The 22,562-nt window shown below is 37.6% G+C and overlaps 1 protein-coding gene across 4 annotated transcripts in view; it reads left to right on the forward strand.

Moving 5' to 3' along the window:
- diaph3 (diaphanous related formin 3) overlaps positions 1 to 22,562 on the forward strand; it is a 317,511-nt gene that overhangs the window by 108,509 nt on the left and 186,440 nt on the right. For all 4 annotated transcript variants that reach the window (XR_016148350.1, XM_089124819.1, XM_039673952.2 and 1 more), the window contains 8 exons: positions 468 to 578; positions 1,715 to 1,833; positions 2,243 to 2,359; positions 5,209 to 5,327; positions 5,412 to 5,476; positions 6,599 to 6,703; positions 9,919 to 10,206; positions 11,407 to 11,521. Coding sequence is in view for 3 of the 4 variants with exons in the window: in XM_089124819.1 (XP_088980945.1) it covers positions 468 to 578; positions 1,715 to 1,833; positions 2,243 to 2,359; positions 5,209 to 5,327; positions 5,412 to 5,476; positions 6,599 to 6,703; positions 9,919 to 10,206; positions 11,407 to 11,521 (1,039 nt within the window). In the remaining variant the exon portion in view is untranslated. The remainder of the gene's footprint in view (positions 1 to 467; positions 579 to 1,714; positions 1,834 to 2,242; positions 2,360 to 5,208; positions 5,328 to 5,411; positions 5,477 to 6,598; positions 6,704 to 9,918; positions 10,207 to 11,406; positions 11,522 to 22,562) is intronic.

Consider the following 22,562-nt stretch of genomic DNA (forward strand, 5'->3'; position numbering starts at 1 on the left):
GCTCAGTGGGAGCATTTACAGGTTGAATAGGTGTGGTGCAAGAATTGAGCCTTGAGGGTCCCTTGAGGGTGTCAAGGTGAACAGGAGGTAGAGACACACAGGGCCATACAGACAATTCACTGTCTGTTCAATATGTCTCGGTCCCCTGAATGCACCAGTTCCTTTTAGCTAAACATTTCCTCACACATGTGTGATTTAGGGTGTCGCGAAGAAGGCTGATCCATAATTGATGATCTGTGTTGCTTGAGGAAATGAATAGAAGATTTTGACTGAGGTGATGGAATCCTTTGTTGGCTGAGATCTCTGTGAGAGTCATAAACCACAGTGATGCTCTACATGAAGTCCAAACTGCAGTCTCATATTTCTCTCTCTATATATATACAGTATTTGTGTGTGTATATAAAAAACAAACAAACAAACAAAAAAAAAAAAACGCATACTCATACCCAATGTTTTTTTGCCTTTAGGTGGCTTGCATGCAGCTCATCAATGCCCTCGTAACGTCTCCTGATGAGTTGGACTTCAGGCTGCACATCCGAAATGAATTTATGCGCTGCGGCCTGCGAGAGATCCTGCCGGTAAGCGGCTCCACCACTGTCTGTGTATTAATATTTAAATGAGTTGTCCACTTGAGTGAAATATTGTAAAATGGGTCTGCGAATAATTTATGAGGCCTGAAGGAGAGGTCGCTCTGTTGAATCAATAGCTACAGCCAGGATTGGATTGGTCTCTTTCTCTCGGTCTGTCTCCTCTTGGCATTCTGAATGTGGTTATGTTCTATCAACAAACAACTGAAAACTGCCTGAACAAAACAGGAGAGAAGTGTGTGAAATGAAAGCCTGAGTGTGTGTGAGTGGGATAGATTAATGCCTCACGCATGTCTTATTTATTATTCAAAACAGAGGCTGCTTCAAAAATGGGAGTAGAGAATAAAAAGAGATGGAATGAAAGCAAAATTATTTTGTATTTTTTTCTAAATACACATTTTTGGAAATAGTTTTGTCAGTGTTTCTCTTTTTTTCCCTCTTAAAGTGGCCATATTCCACATTTTCCCCTGAAAGTCCACTTAAAATTTTAGTCACGTTTTCTTGCGACAAAAGCAGTTGAATGTAATTTTCCCATGATTTTTTTTTTCCCCTCATTCTTGCTGTCTACTTGGAATTGCACCTGCTGTTTTGCTTCCTTATCTGTTGGACTTCTGAATGTAGTTGACCCCTGTTCTGATTGGCTAACGCATAACCTATTGCATATGAAATGAGCAACAATACTCCCACGTTTTTTTTTTTTTTTTTTTCCAGAATACTGTTTGTGGAAATGTGTACCATGTGTTAATGTTCTTGTGGTTCAGACATCAGTACTGTGATTATTTTATTTTTTTAAATAAGCTTTTTTTCACAGCTTGATGAAAGAAGTGAAACTTCACATTTGGATTTTTTTTTTTTTTTAATAATTGTGCACAATTTATGCAACCAATCTTAGTGTCAAGTCCAATAAGCTTTATTCTTGTATGAATCCGCACTTGGTTTTAATTTACTGCAATAGATTTGGTGGACTGGCAGGTAGTTCCAAGTACAAGCAAGCGTGTTTTAGATCGGAGTTATATTTCTACATAGTAGATTTCTTTATTTAAAAAGGAATATCATGTTTTCTATTGCTTGTCCCATTTAATTTGTTCTTCTCTTCTTTGTTTAACCTTACGCTTCCCTCGATGTAGAGCCTGAACATTGTAAAAAACGATGCTCTGGATATTCAGCTGAAGGTCTTTGAGGAGCACAAGGAGGAGGACATGATTGAGTTCTCCCATCGCCTGGAGGACATTAGGAGTGAACTGGAATATCCTTCTGATGCTGATACAATTTCATTTGAAATTCTGTCCACACTTAAACGCTCCTCAGAAAACTCTCCCTCTCCTGTGTCATCTTCTCTTTCTTTCTCCCACTCATTATTTGATCCTTAGAGGACCTCCAACACTAATATGGTGGTCATATGCGGAGTGTAATAATATCACTGATTGCATTGATGTTTTCTTAGATTTAATCAAAACCATAAATCTCCCTTATTCATTTGCTTTCATTTAGTGTTTTACAAGTCTCATGCTTTGACAAGGCTAGTCAATAAGTCATTGCTCTGTCTCCGTGTCTACGTTATTCATAAGAGAGTATGTTCTTTTTCTGTATTTTTCCATTTGTTTCCTTTAATTTACCCGTGGCAGTGCTTGAGTGCTCCTTAACACAGTGTGTACTGATATTGGTGATGTCTTTAATGTGTTATATTGCTCTGTGAAGGACACAAGCGCTGAGAGCCATTTTCTTTCCATACTGCAGCACCTGCTGCTGGTCAGGAATGACTATTTCACCCGGTGAGGAGTGCTTGTTTATGTATTTATTGAATTGTTTTTATTGAGCTGACTAGATGACAAGAGATGGCTATGTAATTTTGACAAAGGAAGGCTACTTACTTAAAAAAAAAAAAAAAAAAAAAATTCTTTGACATGTTAAACATTTTATCTAGTTACTACTTCCTTCACAAACTTCTATTACTTTGATTTTGTTCATTTTGAATGTATTATTACTAATTGATGTATTTTAGAATAACATTAAGGAATGAGTTGGTGTGTTTGAACTGTTAAATAGTATTGGACACACAAGACGTTTCATAAACTTGTGAAAAAAGAAAATGTCTTTCAAAACCAACTCCGCCACGTTATATTCATCTTATTCATATTCAGTTTAATGAAAATACTGCCTCTCTTCCCTCTACAACCTAGTCTGAGGTTTTTCATTGATTTCGGTCTAATTAGTGCCAGTGATGCAACAGCATACATCTTCATGGCAGTAAAGGTCTCACTAATGACTCAGTGTGTTGTGTGTTGGAGAACAGCTTTTCAAGATCTTTAGCCAGTGAGATGTATATTGTTTTTAGAATAACAGCTTTGACAGAAAAGAGAAGTGCAAAGAGAGGTGTAGAGATAGAGGCCATCTGCTGAGTGGTGGTACTGGAGAAAAGCAACACTCTTTCTGCAGCTGATGCACATATCGTTCTGTCTGTCTGTCTCAGACTCTGATTGTCTGTGTATCTCTTTATCTGTCTGTCTGCCTATTTGTCCGTCCGTCTCAGATTGTCTGTCTGTCTGTCTGTCTCAGACTCTGGTTGTCTATCTATCTATCTATCTATCTATCTATCTATCTATCTATCTATCTATCTATCTATCTATCTATCTATCTATCTATCTATCTATCTATCTATCTATCTATCTATCTATCTATCTATCTATCTGTCTCGTCTGTCTCGTCTGATTGTCTGTCTCAGACTCTATCCATCCATCCATCCATCCATCCATCCGAGACTGTCTCAGTCTGTCTGTCTGACTCTCAGTCTCTCTCTCTCTCTCTCTCTCTCTCTCTCTCTCTCTCTCTCTCTCTCTCTCTCTCTCTCTCTCTCTCTCTCTCTCTCTCTCTCTCTCTCTCTCTCTCTCTCTCTCTCTATCCATCCATCCATACACATACACATACTTGCATACTTGGAGGGTGGACCTTTTTGTATCCTGTCCTGCAATTAATCTTGCAAATATACGTATCCTGGAGAACTTGTTTCTTAACACACATCCTGACCAAATATCCATACATTTGCTGTGTCGTCTTTTTGAGTCCTGCTGGTGAATTGGTCGACTATTATTAAACGGTCCCAGTCATCCCAGTAAGCTCTTCTCTCCTCATGAACATTTCTCTCTAAACTCTGTCCATGAATGCTGCTTATTCTACACAGACAGTCCACACACACCCTGCTGGTCTCTTCCCCCCAAACTATCCAATGACAGTGTCTAACAAAGAGAATGAACCTGCTTTCATCTTCCTCTCATCTCACATGCCCACATTACTGTTCCCCTTCACCATATCCCCCCGCCCCCCATCCTCTCTCTCTCTCTCTCTCTCTCTCTCTCTCTCTCTCTCTCTCTCTCTCTCTCTCTCGTTTCATCTGTGGCGTCTGCTTTAAAGAGACTTTTCATGTCTTCGAGCTCACAGCTGGGGGTTTGTTAAACCTGGTCTTGATCAAAAGAGAGGCTCCTAATATGTAGAATACAGGATATATTACTTAGTTTTAAAAACCACAGCAGATAGGCAATGTATACCTCATTACACGCGTTCACATGCCAATTGTGCTCTTCAAGTGGTTGTTTTGCTCTTCCTGAAGTCATTATGGAAAAGAACATTCAATGACCACACATTGCTTATGTTTTCTTTTTATGGTCAGTTATTCCCTATGGGATTGTGGATTTATGTGCCTTTAATGCTGACTCAACCTATAACTGAGTATAGTCATCTGAATTTTTTCATTTGAATTTGTCAACCATATTAGCAGATTTGAGATTTCAAATATGAGGTTTATTTATGTACATTATTTGTGCCGTTTTCAAACATATCAATTAGTGAACATGATTAATGGCACTAGAATACTGAGACTTTTTTCATTATAATTGATTATAATTAAAATCGAGACATTATTTTGGTGTGTAATTTTAAACATTATTATATGGTGTCAACTTCAGAGTACCTCGTAGAAATTATGCATGAAAAAGGTCAAATGATCACCTATGATCAAAGAGACTGATTGATCCTAATTATTTCTACTTGAAAGCTCTGCTAGTTTTAATCTTTTTAATGAAAAGACTCTAATTGTGAGTCTAGTTCTGTATTCAGTAACAAAGGCTAAATTTATTAAATGTCAACTCCGTTCATAATATGCAGGCGGATATCACTTCTGTTTTTTAAATGAAAATATATAGATATGCATATGATGAGCTTTTATTTGAATAGGGAAGCAAAAGAGCAGGTTAGTTTGATTTTACCAGTGACTCTAAGTGTGAAGTTAAGGACATCCTTTGCTTCATGCCACAATTAGTTCACTCTATACATTATTGCATACGCCATCCCTTTTCACTTTTCTTACGTCTCTCTCCATATCCCTCTCCATTTTATATCTCTTTCTGTTTTATATGAGTGTCGAGCAGCATCACAGATTTAAAGGACTCAGTCATTTTCATTGCATCAGTTAACAGCTTGTATAAGCCAGTATCGCTACTGTCGAGTTAATTTAACAATTTTTCTCATTTTGTGCCCGAGTCAATGGTACCATATTCCCAAAAAGATAATACAATGCATTGATTTTTTTTTCCTCCCTCCTCACTCTCTCATGTTCTCTGTCCTCTAGGCCTCAGTATTTTAAGATCATAGAGGAGTGTGTGTCTCAAATTGTCCTCCATCGTTGCGGCACAGATCCTGATTTCACATACCGCAAACGTCTGGATGTAGACTTCAGCCACCTGTTAGGTGTGTTTATACTCTCACATATGAGTTGGTTAATTTGTTTTTTTACACACTATAATGGTTAACCTCTCCTTCATTTCACTGCAGAGGTGTGTGTGGATAAAGCCAGGACTGAGGAGTATGAACAGAGGGCCTCAGAGTTAGCTCAAAAGGCAAGTGCCCTTTCTTTCCCTCTTCTTTATCTTCCACCCCTACCTTGTTTTCTATTTCTTTCTTCTAACTTTAGCTCCTCTAATGAAGTATGCGGCCTTTGAAGACCATTCACGACTGCACCATTTAGCTTTCTTTAATTAAGGCGAGATTACTTGAAATCGTTCAAACAGCCATTTGTAATTAACAGTATTCTGAGATTAAAAAGGCCCCTGTATTGATTGTTGGGAGCGTTCCTTTATAATTGTAGGCCGAAATGTACGTGGTCGAGGGCAACGGATCTATAAATGCCAAACCACTGCGTTTTAACTACATCCTTTCCTGGTGGCTAGTTAACTTTTAAAATGAGCAACAAGTGGTTTCACATCCAGTAAATGATTGGAACTCAAACTTTTATGTATTTCCCTTTGTGAAAAGTTTCATATCTATATTCATCCGCCACAAAAACACCTGTCACTATTAGTTTTGTGCAATAAAAGGTTGTTGCTATTTTTAATTTTGTCGTATGTAAATAAATGCACACTACCAATTAGCGCTAGGATGTTTTAAAGTTTTTGAAAGTGTCTTTTTTTCCCAGAAGTCATTAATGAATAGAAAGTTCAAATAAACAGCAAATATTTTAAACGTGAACTCTTGTAACAATGTAAAATTATTTATTTCCGTAGTGAACCCAAACTTGAACTGTAGTGCAATAAATCTGCCAATTTGTTTGTTTATTTGTCTGTGATTCTATTGACCTTTTTAGCATCCACTACTAAGCAATGTGTAAGCCTAAACTAGCCTGATTATATACGGTAGCTCATAAAATTTAGATTCGTCAAGACCCTCTACATAATTTTAGCTCGTTGCATGGTAAAGCAGTTTAAAGATTGATCTTTCTTTCTCAATGCAAATCTTCTTACAGAACTTTTTGGATGAACCATAATTAAATTAGCTATGTTTTGTATTTCTTATTGTAGTGTAATTATATTTCATTTCAATAATTAGTTCTCAGCCTTAGTACATACTGTAATTAACAGAAGAACACAGTTGAGCAGTACTCAAACTGTCATAAGAACTGTTATGATTGATTTTGTTTTTGTGTATTAGTTTTTGTCATCTGCTGATATGGTTTTGCTCTCCAGCTTGATGAGGAGTTCCTGGGAAGACAGGAAGCTCAAGCCCAGATGTTGAAGAGAGAGGAGAAGATCAATGAGCTGGAGGCTGAACTTCAGGCCTATAGAAACCAGGTATCCATGCACATTTCTTTCTCTTTGTTTTGGCTATTTTTGTGACTGATGGCATTGCTGCAGGGATTCCACTCTTTCTCTAACTCGTTTGTACTTTTGTTTGTTGCATCCGTCTAACTTTCTGTTTTTTCTTTAATTCTCTTTCTTTCTGACATTGTTTGTTAACACTTTATTTGAAGGGGTGTGCATAAGACTGACATGACACTGTCATAAACATGATACAACACCTGTCATGAACATGAAGGAGTCTTTATGAATGTTTATGACTGTTGTCGTTAAGCTTCATTCGGTAAATTATGACACTTTTAGTTTAATGCAAAGTTGACATTGTTTAAAATGCCTTTGTTATGACAACTTGACATTAACCAAGAAATCATAACCTGTCACAAATATGTTGTAACAGGTCTAATTATCAAACTTAAAGAAGTTATTTAGCTTTGTGTTAACATTACATTACCCTGTCATACGTTATGGTTGGTTTTAACTTTGGTTGTCATGACACCATTATAACTGTGACATGAATATTTTACTTGTCCTCAAGTAAAGTGGAACACATTGTACAAGTTATAAAGATGTCATTAAGGGTTATTACACTGTCAAATGCTTTAACAACAGTGTCATTAATATTTCCCCTTACCTCAAGTAAAGTGGAACACGTTGGACTAGTTATGATTTCTTGGTTGATGTCAAATTGTCATAAAGACATTTCTGTCTTTGTTAAGGTCAAGTTGTCATAATCAAGATATTTTTGTCTTTGTTAATGTCAAGTTGTCTTAACAAAGATATTTTAAAAATGTCAACTTTGCATTAAAAGTGTCATAAAATTACCCAATTACACTTAATGACAACAGTCATAAACATTCATAAAGACTCCTTCATGTTCATGACAGGTGTTATGTCATGTTTATGACAGTGTCATGTCAGTGTTGTGCACACCCCTTTAAATAAAGTGTTACCCATTGTTTTTGTGTTTTTATATACGTCTTTGTTTGGTTAGTGTACATGAAATGCTGTTAATGGGAAATCATGAAACCACAGTGATTACGCCAGTGACGTATTTGTTTTAATTGGATTTCGATCATATTTATCTGAAATAAACAGAGACAATATGCAGAATTTCTTGCATCAGATAAAGATGTTTTTGGCATTAAAAACAATCACTCAAGAAATATTCCGGGATAATGTGAAAATGATTCTAATTCAATTGTTGCTCAGACCAACTGGAAGGCTAATTTGCCACAGGTTCCTTTGGTAGATGGCAATGCTACAATACATTATGTTTGGGGGTAAATTTGAAACCTTGTGCCCTTGGCCAGTGGTTTGTTTAGATCCACACAAGCAATACAGCACATCTGTTCTCCCTGGTCTGTCTGGCCTGTAGCTAGCCCCTAATACACACACCTCTCACTATACCATGATAATAATGAAGAGATTTAGCCCACATCCTCGCATTTATGCCATTTTTAATGTGATAACTTGTATGGCAAATATGGTCATCATGCCCCTTCTTTTGCTCAGCCCTACATGCACAAATATTTTGAAGCTGATATTAAACTTGTTTACAGCATTAGGACTTCTTTCTGACAGAGATTGGCACAGTCTGTTGCAATGTTGTCTCTAATTCACCCTGAACAGCTGCTCTAAAGCCCTGATCTTAGCTACTCCATATTTCATTTTAGCTACTCCATATTTCATCTTTTTGAATAAAACTTTTAAAGAGATTTTTTTGTATACATTGATATATATATATATATATATATATATATATATATATATATGTATATGTATAGGATAATATATAATATAATATATGTAGATTGTAGCCTTCAAGCCTATTGGATACTTAAAATGGTCTATGTCTGTCTATCGCTCTATCAGTCCATCAATCATTCTATCAGTCTCTGTATCAGTCTGTCTGACTTGTCTGTCTACTTGCTCACTATTATATTTAGGGGAGCTGACCATATATACAGTATAAACATTTAAAGAATATTAAACGTGTGCCATATTTTTGCAAAGTAGGAATGCATAGTATATTGGCTCCATATTAGGAAAGTATCGGCCATTATTGTTTTTTTTTTCCTGTGCCACTAATTGCATATGGCAGTTTCTCTCTGTTTTTTTTTCTTTCTTACTCTCCTTGCTTTGTGTCTGTACTCCTCTCTTCCATTCTGTCCTCGACTCAAGACTCGAGACTCTTCGTTTTTTACGGATGTGCAAACCCCTCCCATTGACATGACAAATAGGGCATCAACTGAACAGTTTGTTTGATCAATTGCTTTTTGGCTCAACGGGCTATCGTCGATAGAGCGGATCAATTCTTAAATGATGGTGGCCAATGAGCGAAGTGAAAGTTTGGAGTGCAGGCAGTTAAGCTGATCCATCTCTTTGGGGTGCGATCGTTTGCAGCAACGCAAAATGTAATCACCCAGTCAATTCTCCACATATGCAGGAGCGTCAGTCATGCTGACTCTTAGCCTGTGAATTATCTGGAGGCCGGTTTGCGTGCAGTTTGAATTAGAGCACACCTACTTGTTCAATAAATCCCCTCCCCACACACCCTTGCAGCTGTTTGCCATTCAGAATCAATTGAGTGAATACACTAGTGTAATGTATTGTACTTGTTTTCTCTGAATGTTTGATAGGGGTTTGAGGTGTTTTTATCAAGGACAGGGTCTTATTAATCTTTTATATTTACTTTTCTGAGTAAATCTGGAAGGACAGGTACTGTAAGTCTCTGTTGTACATAAATGATACTGTTACAAACCTTTTGTGTCGAAGGAGAATAAGGCTTGCAACATTAAAATACTGAGCTTGTACTGGAAAACATTCAGTACAAGCTGTTTTCACAAATATATTAAGCAGCACAACTGTTTGTTTTTTTTACTAACATTAATTTTAATAATAATAATAATAATAGTTTCTTGAGCACCATTAATAGAATTAATTCTGAACAAAAATGGCTGCTGAATATTCAACATTTACATTTTGAAATATATTAAAATAGAAAACAATTTTATTGAATTGTAATATTTCAAAATATTACTGTTTTAACTGTATTTTTCAACACATAAGTGCAGCCTCTGTGAGCATAAGAGACTTCTTTCAAAAACAGATATCTTGCTGAAGTTTTGAAGTTAGTTTAGAAACAAGAACTGAATTAATATGAGGGATGTTTCTTCTCTTTCCTACCCTTTTGTTTTCTCTTTTCACAGTGCGGAGCCGTTCCAGTGGTCTTGTCTTCAGTGCAATCTGTTCCGGCCTCTTCCTCATGCCCAACTCCTCCTCCACCTGTTCCTGGGGCTGCAGCTTTGCCACCCCCTCCACCTCCACCACCTCTACCAGGCTGTGCCTTCGTACCTGGGATGCCTCCACCCCCTCCTCCTCCTCTGGGACTGGGTGCCCTGACATCCTACTCAGTCCAACACACGCTGCCTTTCGGCCTGAAACCCAAGAAGGAATTCAAACCCGAAACTTCCATGAAGCGCCTCAATTGGTCCAAGGTAAAACTTTTTTTTTTTTTTTTTTTTAACCATAAACTACTTTTTTTTAGTCTTTAACTTCACTCAAACCCTTGCGGGACAGAATCCTCCTTTGGTGCTCAAGCAGCAACAACAGACTTAAAAGACAGATGTTTGCGAAGTAACCAAAGAAAACTTCTTCTGTTTGCTGCCAAGCATCATTAAAGGAATGTTTCTCTGCTGTGAAGGATCACACTTTACTGTGCGAATTTCTGCTCTCGTTTCTCGGCAGATGTTGCGATACGATGTCTTTTGAGTTGTTAGTTTATAACATTACTATTAATATTTAATCTCTGTCCTTTTTGCCACCGTCATACAGCTGTTTTTTAAAGATCTGCCATATGCTTCATCTCATCCGAAACCTGTTTGTAATTAGCCATTAGGTGGACACAAAGATGCTTTTTAAACAGCTGCTTGAGAAACTGACGCCATACAATATTCATGGCTCCTGACCCAAGACTTTTATCACTCATTAACAAGAGCTTTGCAGCTTAGAAAGTCAAAGACGAGGCAGCTGGTGCATCATGGGAAACATGCCACCCCATGCCCGTCAAAGGGGCTGAACATAGTAACGCATGTTCGCTTAATCACTCTCGCAGTTGGAAACGTGGGTTAATCACTTCCACTGAGAGGCTGCTCTTCAGACTCATTTTCTGTCCGTTCCTGATTGTTTGATTTCTTTGAGCATGTCCTCATGGAGCAGATTTGAAGAGCCGTTATTGGCTCAGGTATTTGGCAGGAGTGTGAGGTCTGTTCATTAGTGCAGCCAGTCTCATTGATTACCCTTTGAGTCTTTATCTTAACAAGAAGACTCCTTTTAAACTGCACTCCCGCCTCAAATGATTATCTCCAGCATCTTCATTGCAGTGCTTCATGGGTGTTTTAGCCATGTATTTGGGTCGCCTGTGTGTGGGGATATATGACTGGAGATCGTCCTGTATTTTCATATACTTCAGCTGCCACACACACTGACATGTATGAGAACAAAATAAAGACCTGCGATAGAACACAATATGAATATTTGAATAGGTTTCCTCTTTACTTTTTCATAAACCCACCTCACTGTTTCGACGCATCACGTTTCCTAGCATCGCCAGCATCTTGACCCAACGTGATGTGTCATGATGATTTCAGGCCGTGTTTTATTTATTTCTTTGCTTGCTGCCTTCTGTGTCTCTGTAGATCTCACCCCAGGAGATGTCCGAGAGCTGTTTTTGGGTCATCGCCAAAGAGGATCGGTACGAGAACGAGGACCTGCTCACCAGGCTGGCCATTACCTTCGGTACACAACGAGCCGGTCAGTCAATGTTAATGGTTCTCTAATGGTTCTAATTTAAACTTTTTTTTGCCTAGCTACAGTTGCCATGTTTCCATCCAAAGTTGCGAATTTTACTTTTGCACAATATTGGAATATTGCATAAAACATTTGCAAATAAAGCGTGTTCTAGAAAAAGTCCCTTCCTGGAAAAATGGGCCCAAAAATATCTGTAATAAAAATGGAAGCTTTTCTCATAGATCATAAATGACGCACTAATTGCTGTAACGTTTCTTGTGTTCGGATGCTGATGCCTTGTGTTTGGGAACACAAAAGTATTCTTGTAGGTAATTATACCTATCATTTTGATTACAGACAATGGCTCATGCATTTCAGAATGACCAAACCAACATTTGAGTTGCTGTGCAATGAAATTGGTCCGCTTTTTTGTCCAATTATCCAATCCCATATTCTGTTGAGGCAAAGTAACATGAGGTTTATTTAGTGCATGAATTTTTTTGTTGTGCATTTACCAGTAAGATATTGATTTGGTAAATGTATGTTCCAATGTAGTGTTTTTTATGCATGTTTATAACTGTTGCTCTGAGTATCTTAACAATTGCATTTTTAGAAACAAACAAAGTTTCAACAAAGTTCCTGACAGTCTAACCTCCAGGCTTTATGTGGCGCATTTTCTTAATAAAATACAAGCATGATATTGAAGAAAGAGTCAGCACTAAACTATATTAGACTGCTATATGCCTACAGCAAACTCACTTCCTGTCAGTAAATGCAACAAAACACAGTTGCTCAGTGGTTAGCCAATCAGATCTTAAAGAACACAAGTTTTAGCTTAGGATTTTCGAATGTTTTATTTAGGTAGCACCATTTTCTTGTATTCAAATTGAGAAAGTGAAAGTATTCAGACTTAAAATGAAGAGTCGGCTTTAAAAATATTCTACCTTCATCAGTTGGACTTGTAACCTTCCTTGAATGAGCTACATGGGCTTTAGAGACAAAGAATCCCCAAGCTGTATGTATGTTCCCTCCAACTCTTCGACAGGACGTTGCCTGCTGCTGTTAAGATTGGGTTTGTGTACTGCTACCCACACACAAACACTAAATAAACCAAAGGGAGTTAGACACACCAGAAATTAGTTTTGGGTTTAGGCATTTAAAGGTGCCCAATGGGATTTAAAATCAAATCATACAACATGTTCCATACCAGATGGGGGCAGTATACCTCCAGAAATACCTCCACGGCCACGCGCTCTCTCATGTCTTCAAACAATATGGGCGAGTGCTGTGTTGCTCTGTCTCCCTCGTGCATATTAATCAAATCAATTGACGCGATAGTAAAAGGTTGGAAGACCGCAGTTTCACGTGGAGCATTTGGAGATTTTCAGAGATTAGAGACTTATTGAACAACATCTCAATACTAAATTATAAGGGCCGTCTCATAGACAAGTCGGTGCATTTCGACGATATGGGAAAATTAAAGCCCAGGCTATTATTTCTAGTTTTATGATATTCGATTTGTTCATATTACATTTTTATCATTAGTTTGAATTAATTTGACAGACAGCATTCCCTGATGTGGACCAAGCTAGCATCTTTCAGAGCTGCCAACTCTCACAACACTTTTCACACACTCTCACGCCACACATCAATTTTGTCATGCACAGAAAAGGACACGGAGACCGATGTCAGCTCTCAGATTCTGTTAATTTTATTACGCAATTCAAACAATAAATACAGTATTGGCGCTTTACACGACAGATCCCTAACGCACGTGAACCGATCATCTCTACTAGCTAATGGTAAAAGAACACGAACACTGTTGAAAGATACAGTATGCTACAACTTACCAAAATGTATTCCTCATGCATAATATCGACCAATCATTTTTTTTTAACTCTTCCCTGAACTGAAATGTAGTACTGGGCTGTATTTTCCACACGACTGACGTCAGGTTCAAGTACACACAAGCTGGCGCGAGCGCGACTCACTCGTGTACTGCAGTTTGGCTGGTGGTAACGTTGCCCGCCCGCATACCGCCTCCCATGGTCGAAACTGGTATTACGACACCTGCCGGGCCGGGGCTAGTAATTTAGCATGCTAATTCAGGTTAATATTTCGGCAGCACTATAACTTGTCAGTTTTTTAATGATATCATCAACCTTATTTCTTCTCAATCTTTTGATGCGTGTTGCTCATTTTTGGGATATTTTAACCTCAATTTTTACAGATGGCACCTTTAAACACTTTTACAGCAACAAAATAATTAAGATCTCTCTTCCCCACTTTGCCCAACCCCCCGCTGATGATTTATTCACATTAAGCCTGTTTTGAATTGCTCCGGCATGTTGCTTTACTTGATTTTTCAATTATTCATATCAGCATTGTCTACCTGTCACTACTCGGCTCTATATGCAGATATCTCTTTCTCTCTCTCTTCCATCTCTCTCAGTACCCACAGGGATGATGTTATGTGACCGAACCTTGAATTATGCACAGTTTAAGATGTCTAGCTTCAATAGGGCAAATGGTGAAAGCGTGTTTTACAAGGTTGTCAGATTATTTAAATTATAATGTGCATGAGGCAGATATTTGACACGTTGGTTGAATCCTACTTTAATTATGCGAGCATCATCTTCAACTCCGTCAGGTAAACAAAGGTCATCTTCCTCATTGTGATTTCTTTCTCACTTTCTTCATAGCTATTTTATCTGTCCATTTTACTTGTGAACGTAAGTGAAAAACTTTTTAACGAGTTTGCTTCAAAGTCTCCACTGGATGCTTTAGAGTGTTTTTTGTTGTAAGAGAAGGCTTTGAACTAACCGTGTTTCGTTTTATTCCGGGTAATGTCATTCCAGATCACTTCAACTGAGGCGACCAGAACAATGTGTCAAAGAAAATCTACACCTACATAGTAAATACTATAAATTCACTGTGACTTTTCAGAACAACTACTGGTTATTGCACATTCAGGCAACAGCTAACCAGTGCCATTCAGATTACTGTATGGATAAAAATAAAAGCCCATAAATATATATTTAGATTTCTGAATATAGAAATAATAGTGGGTATATACGTATATTTGTATTTGTATTTGCTTTGAATTAAGTGCAGTAACAATACTGTATACTTATAAGCAAGTCTTTATACATCCCAAATACACATCATCTTATATTTTAGGATAGGTTATATTTAAAATGGATCATCACATTTCAGGGTCTTTGACATCAAAATGCACCTTTTGTAATCACTAATGAATGCAAGTCTCATTGGTACCAATTGGTAAATGGCCGATAGGCTTCATGTTTGTTAATTGCAAAATGTATGTCAAGTTTCTGCTTTGCACAAGATTGACCCTCTTAGCTTTTGCCACTCTAACCGCTCTGTCTAGGTTAGATTATTTGGATGGACTTTATAGTCCTGCTCTGTATGTTAACCTAAAGCAGGATTTGGTGCTGTCAATCATACGCTCTCCAATCTTTGAGAAATAAAGACAACCTGTCAGATTCCACTTCGCTTTACTTCAGGCCTGAGAACACCTTGTTCCCTGACGGGATTACAGAACTCATGACAGCTAAAAACCAGACTTCCTCTCCTGTTGTAAAGAGCCAAGCGCTCAGCATCTCCGTTCACCCAGGGGCCCATCAGAGTTCTTTCACATCTCACTTGCAGATGGACTCCTTCTCTGTCTCCTTTCACTCCTCCTCAAGTGTATTTTGGAGCTGCGGCGAGTGCTTTTGTATCAGTTTTATTTATTCATTGCATTTCTTTAAGGAGCAGAAGCTAACGTTTTGAATCCTCATGTCAGGACTGCATCCGTAAAGGCAGGCGCACCGATCCCCCACTCACTACTCTTTATCCCGTCTCACAAGCTTTCTTAATTTCCCTTAAGTGCACCAATATCTAGAGCCCAATTAAACATTAACCAGAAGAATCAAGACTTCTACTCGCTAAAATATTAATTTTCACTGCTGCTGTTCATTGTTCTCTTCTGCTGTTGTACTCGCCATTGTTCGTCCCTGAAATGACTGCTCTGATTGAACAGACGTTTGATTTTTACAGTCTGAAAAGTCTTGCTATTTTGCCACATCCTCTTCCCGTCAAAGCGGCACATGTAGGAAACAATCACCAGCAAGCTTATTAGAGCAAGCTTGCCCTGCCTCTGTCTTTCATCAACCCTCTATCACAGTGATTCAGGCCTTTGTTGGACCATTGAGTGATTGCTGGAATTGAGCCCACACAAAAAAACACATGCCCTGCAATCTGCCACCCTGATACTACCGTCTGAGTTTCACACAACTTGCTAAACTTATCAATCAGTCAGATGCCAGTCTTCCACATTGGCATTGGGTGTTTGAGTGTAGGATGACCAAGAAACCTTAGTAGAGGAATGCAGGAAGGATCTGTATGAAGGATTTTGGATGCTATTATATTTGGTCACTTACTACTCTGTTTTAATAGTTCTTATTACACACTTGTAATTGACATTATCGTTCTCTCTTTAAAATGAGTCATACCGTGATTTTTTTTTTCTTTTCCTCCAGTTTTGAACTTGTGATAATTACTGGACATGCTATCTTGCCCTCAATCCAGAATTTGATCCATCCATTTATTGAGTTTGGCTTAGACCTAATGATTCTTTGACTGAAATAATTGTGGAACATTCATATCTTTAAATTGTTAAATATAATAGTATACTTTCTAGCAAGATGCATCAAATTTACGTTTACATTTATACAAAAAAATCAAATAAGGTTGTTCCTTTGAACTTTCTGTTCATCAGAATCCTAAAAAGAAATGCATCTTGGTGTTTATTAAGCAGCACAACGGTTTTCAACTGTAGCCACATCTCCATTACCGTTTAAATTGCGCAAATTGAAAATACGCCCAATGGAAACGTCAATATTGCAAAAACCCATATATTGCAAAAACCAACATCTATTGCCATGATTTTTGGAATGACTTATCACAAGAGGAAGTTTTAGTCGCTTAACATTGGTTAATGGAAACACCGTCATTTTTCAAATTGTTTTTATCGACATTTAGAAAATAAGTTTTGCGCAAATCTGTAATGGAAACATGGCTAGTTATGAAGAACTTTCTTGATTTCTGAAGGATGCTGTTGAGTATAGGCTGCTGAAAATCAGCTTTGCCATCGCAGGACTGAAGTACATTTTAAAATATATTAAAATTGAAAACACTTACATTCAGTTGTAATAATATTTCACAATAGTACAGTTTTTACTGCATTTTTGATGAAATGAGATTTAGGCATTACAAATCGCTATCCCATGGGGTCTTTAAGTCGACTTAAATCAGTAGATGAACCGAATTGTTCATGACAATAATTTTTCAAGTTTTAGAAAATGTTGTCTTTTGAAATATAAGGATAAGAAAGCAATTTGAGAGCATACAAAACCAAGGAAAAAAAGATAAATGTTTTATACAATCCTCTTATTACTGGTTAGCAGAACCTCCAAATGCTTTATTCACATTAAATTGGCAACGTGCACTCAGAGCTTTTCAAGATTGTAAAATATAATATTTTAGTATTGCACACCCCATACCACTGTGTCATGCAATAAAAAAATAAAATTGACCCCACACACAAAAATGAAACAAAAATTTGATGTGACAATAAATAAATGCAAGCTCCAGCACTATTATTTACAACATTGAAAATGCTGTTATTTAAGCAGACAAACAAACATTGTTGTGAACCTTTTCATTATAAATCTGTCACTTTTCTCGATTTATTTATGGCTTCCCTTTATTTCAGGTTTCAGTTTTTTTCTCCTTCCTGAAATAATAGCGAGAGAGTACGAGCATCTTTAACAATGTGGTCTTTGCTGCTTTAATGGCTGGTTATTTTGTTCGGAATATATTGCGAGTTCTGAGGCGAGCGTGTCCCTCTTGTCAGATGATGTTTCCACTGCCCCATTGACTTGAATGTTCAAGGGAGCAGCTGTGAGTGTGTTCACTATGTGTGACTTTGTATGTATGTCATCTGTCACGCCTGCTTTGTGTTTGTGAGAGAGTGTGAGCACAGGTGTTGTAGCCTCTGAGTTGACAACATCTGCAGGGGCCAAATCTCTTCTCCACCCACCCCTCCAGATGTGGCCCATCCCGTGGGAGCAGGTGCCGAGGTGGTGTTGCCGAGCCGAACGGCTGTTGGGACATCCCATGGGAGTGCTTCTCCGGTGGTACTGTTGTCCTAATAACAACCTATGAAAGCTGTCAGGCTATAACCTGAAACAAAACCCCGCCAGAAGTGACGTGCAGTGTTGTGTAATATGACCCTTATTTCACAAATTGCAAATTGCTGGTGGATGAAATAGTACGAGGTAGATCTAGCTTGTGAGTTTGTATTATCGGTCCAGAAACTTATCCAGGTCATACGGTGTAATCATCAACTTTATGACATGGTGTTAAATGTGATTTCTTGTAGGATTGATGCTTTTTATTCAGCACTTTAATAATGTGAGGAGTTGTGTAGGTGTAATTATGTATCTGTGTCATCATCATATTTTGTTTTTTATATAGGTTGTTACTTATAAACTAAATATTGGCTCTGGTTTGTCTGTAAGACATACTAAACTGTGTAGAGGAAACTCACAGTTGGCCCACACAAAATCTGTGCTTACCGAAAGGTCTGTAGAATTACAGTCCCACATTCACACAATTTTACCCATTCCTTACCCTTGCATTTTTTTGGGCTACTTTGTACTTATAGCTGCCAATAACAGTGCTCAATTTTTGCCATGTTTAATTCAAATCCACGGATTTTCCCTCAAAAGACATAAAAAGCTCAATAGATTCGATATGGCCAAGTTCAGAGGTGGACTAGGGGTGACAACTGCATTTAAATGGAGTAAATCTCTTAAGTTATTGCTATCTTTCTATCTATCCATCTATCCATCGATTGATCATTCATATGTGGCTGTAAACAGATAGTTACACACTGTAAACAGAAACTTCCTTCCACCCTCCCTCCCTTCTTCCTTCCTTTCCTCCCTCCCTTCTTCTTTCCCTCCCTTCTTCTTTCCCTCCCTTCTTCATTCCCTTCCTTCCTTCCTTCCTTCCTTCCTTCCTTCCTTCCTTCCTTCCTTCCTTCCTTCCTTCCTTCCTTCCTTCCTTCCTTCCTTCCTTCCTTCCTTCCTTCCTTCCTTCCTTCCTTCCTTCCTTCCTTCCTTCCTTCCTTCCTTCCTTCCTTCCTTCCTTCCTTCCTTCCTTCCTTCCTTCCTTCCTTCCTTCCTTCCTTGCTTCCTTGCTTCCTTGCTTCCTTGCTTCCTTGCTTCCTTCCTTCCTTCCTCCTTCCCTCCCTCGACAAACTAGTATTTGAAGGGGGCAGAAGTTCTTTGAAAGCTTGACCATAAATATTTGTAATTGTTTATACATTTTATTAACAAAAAGGTAACACTGTGAAAGCTTGCTTGCTATCGCTGTTGTGCTAGTCGTTAATTTGCCTCTTTCTTCCCTGATTCATTTCATTCAAAACATGTTTTTTTTTAAATTTGCCTTTGCAATCACGTATATAATAATCACTTTCTCCTCTTACTCTCAAGATTGAATATCTCTCTGCACACCTTTTCACTCATCACCCATGTTGTTGATCATTTGCATTAATCTGCACAACTCTCTCTCTCTCTCCTCTTTCTTCCTCCTTTCTTTCTGAGACCTGCTGGCTGAGGGTTCAGTGCTAATGCAGTCTGAAGAGGCATATGATTGAACATTGCCTTTATATGGACACACTCACACACCTGCGTTTCTGTAAGCCTGTAATTACAGGCTTTTGGCACACAAAACTGGTAGAAGACGCTTATCGACTCAGAAGCATCTCTATGATGAAAGAAAGCTAACTGTTATGCATTAGTTTATACTTTGAATTGTTGCTGTATACTACACATATGTGTGAAAAAAAACTTTGTGTTAACATGCATATGGGAACCTGTCATTAGCCCTGCAATGTAGTGTTTATTTTGTTGCTTATATATACACTTGTTTTAGAGAGTATGTCGTGATAATTGCAAGTAGTTCACAATACAGAGTGACATTAAATAACTCTGCGAGTGTGTGTGTGCTCAATGTGCATGAAATAAAATACAACATAATTGCTTTGGCTCTGTGTGTGAGCTGTCCCATCACTTAATAGTAAGTGATGACTCCACTCAAAGAGTCAATCGCAGATCACAATTCACTCATACACCTGCTCCAACCTCCCAGACCATCAAACACCTGCCTTAAAACCTCTCCATCGCAGATTAGCCAGCACCATCTAAAACTCATGGGAGAGAATCAAGACTAAAGTGCAGATATCAAAAGAGAGTAACATAACATGATTAAAGTTTTTGATGTTTTCATTAATATTATAACTGTTTAACAATGTTAAGTCTTTAGGTTTGAACCTCACACTTTATATGACTAAAATGTATAGCCCGTTTTCTCCTAGAGGAATATACTGTAAATCCTGGATGGGAGGCCAAGAGTGCATTAGTAATCCTCCTAGCGGTCCTGACTGTCCATGTAACTGCCTTGTGTCTAGTTTGGTAGCTGTCCTCTGCTAAGTAACTAAATGTGGAACTTCTAGTAAAGGAGGTACATCATCTGTTAGGCCTTTTATCACAAGTATGAATCCTATGAAAGTTTGCACGTGCATAATCAAAACATCTGGATCAATTAGTGAATTGACTGCTTTTGTTTCATGCGGAGGCTACTGGCATGTCCATGACTAGTACCATTTGAGAGAGGAGCGTTTGATCTGTAATGCTGGATATAAGTGCAGTGCGTGGGCATAAATGTGAATGGATAAAGGGAGACATTAGTTCACGTTGGATAGTTTTTGTTATATTAAAGAGACCGAAAGAAAGCAAAAGAGTAATGAGGCTTTAACACTCATATGGCTGACTGACCTCAGCCTTTAAGATTTGACCCTTTTTAACTAACACACTGTCACCGTTACTGTTAGCTTCACGGGTAAAAGTGCTGCCTTTTTTTTTTCTTTTCTTTTTTTCCCCCCTTTTTTTGGTAGTAGAAAGTCTTTTTGACCCAATAAATGTGCAGTTATTAGATGTTTTTAATAGTGCTTTGTCAACTCCATTAAACATGTATAGGTAAAATTGTTTTGAAAATGCTTAGGCACTAGGCAGTACAGCTGTATATGTTATTTATTTATTGTGATTTTTTTTTTAACAAGACTTATGTGCCTACTGATCAGAAAAAAATATTCTGTTTCGTGTCATGGAATAAGAGATATTGATGTACTATAATGAACAGATATTGTGAATTTTAGAAGTGTGAAACATTTCTTCTTCAGTTCAAAATATGAAAAGAGAGTATTATAATATTCTTCCTTAGGTAAAAATATTTTTGTAACACAATGAGTTCCATATTCACTCATACCCAGAATGAAATGGGATGGTATTATATCTTGACACCAACATGACTAAAAGCTAGAAAGTTTATACAGCAGATAGTAGCAAAATAGTAATAATAGTAATAATAATAATAAAAAAAAATTAAGAGTGTGTTTACTAATAGTTTTTTTCTTGCATAGTGTTTAAGTATGAACTATGGAATTTCCAGTTAATGATAAAAAAATAAAAATAAGTTCATAATCTTATTTTTGGGTGCTTTGAAAGAACTGCTCTCTTAATAGCTGAGATGATGAAATATTAAGCATGTTAAAACATTATTTAAAAGTTAATCTTGGGTCATGACGCGGCATCTGTCTAAATGCTGCTGCTTTAATATTTCATAGTTCTCGGTCGACAGAGGAATATGAGAGATCTCTCCACATCTTTAACCTTGCATTTCTTTGTCTCTATCATTTTTAATGTCAATACAATCTTCCATTTATCTAAAGACCATACTTGAGTACATGGCATGTATATTTCAAACATTAAACAAACAGTAGACAAGCTCCCTCATTTGTATCACTAGCTGGATCTTTAAGAGTACTGTTACTTATATTAATTTTTTATCACTTTTTTTTTGTCACCATGGATCAGTTTTGGTCATCCCACATGCTTTTGTCTCGGTTTATAATGCTCTGTCTCTCAGTGATTTAATTAACGCATTGTTGGAATGAGAAATGTACATTTCTACTGCCAAAACAAAAGCGGATGAGACAGTAGTCATAAACTTATTATGATGATGAACTAGATTTTTGTTTTATTTTTTGAAGAAAATGTGAGTGGTGCTTACACTTGCAAAACTCACCATCATGTGTGTTGTGGGTGGCGGCAGACGATGTTTTCTAGCATTTGAAAAGAACTCGAAGCGCGAGGGAATGGAACAGCATGCAGGGGTCTCAAGATACATTTTCCAAATTTGGACTATTGTTAACATGACATGGCATGCATAATAACTCTCAACGCTTGTGGTGGGACGTTTTGATAACAACTGCCAAAGATATCTGAGTGTATATCACCGTCGCTGTGATTTAATGAGAATGCATGCAAAGACGCAACTTCTCTGAGAGGATGATTTTATCAAACTGTTTGTGTATCTAGAATCCTAGATGTTAGCATTGTAAGATGCAGTGACTGCAGGAAATGGGAGTGACAGAGGGCACATACTCTAATAAATGGGAGGGATAATTGTAGCCTGTACAGTAAATCAATACAACTCCTCACACCCAGGACTGTATGTAGCCTCAGGAAAGGCTGTTGATTTCCAATTTTCATGCTCATTAAAATGAAATGTGCCCTTTCCACTCTGTTAATTATGACACTCTGCCAAGTTACTGTTGAAAACACGTTTTTACTCTCGCACACACTCATCTCGACCTCATGTAACATTAGAATTCGCCTCAGCATGTGTCATCTTGCATATAAAAGGGAAATATGACTATATAATTTCTGATTTTTATTTTTTTTGTCTTTTCTCTTTTTAGGTAATGTATCTAGCTTTCATTTGCTGTAATTTCATGCTCGTCTCTTCTGATAGATATGGGAGCTGTACATTCTAAGCCAGTTGAAAGAGCTCAAGTGTCTAAAGCTTTTTTCATATTTAACTACATGAAAACACTTTGAAAACTCATTTTAAGCCTTTTTAATATTGACGT

Source organism: Pimephales promelas, chromosome 21 (genome assembly GCF_988280905.1).
Source record: "Pimephales promelas chromosome 21, fPimPro1.hap1.1, whole genome shotgun sequence".
NCBI lineage: Eukaryota > Metazoa > Chordata > Actinopteri > Cypriniformes > Leuciscidae > Pimephales > Pimephales promelas.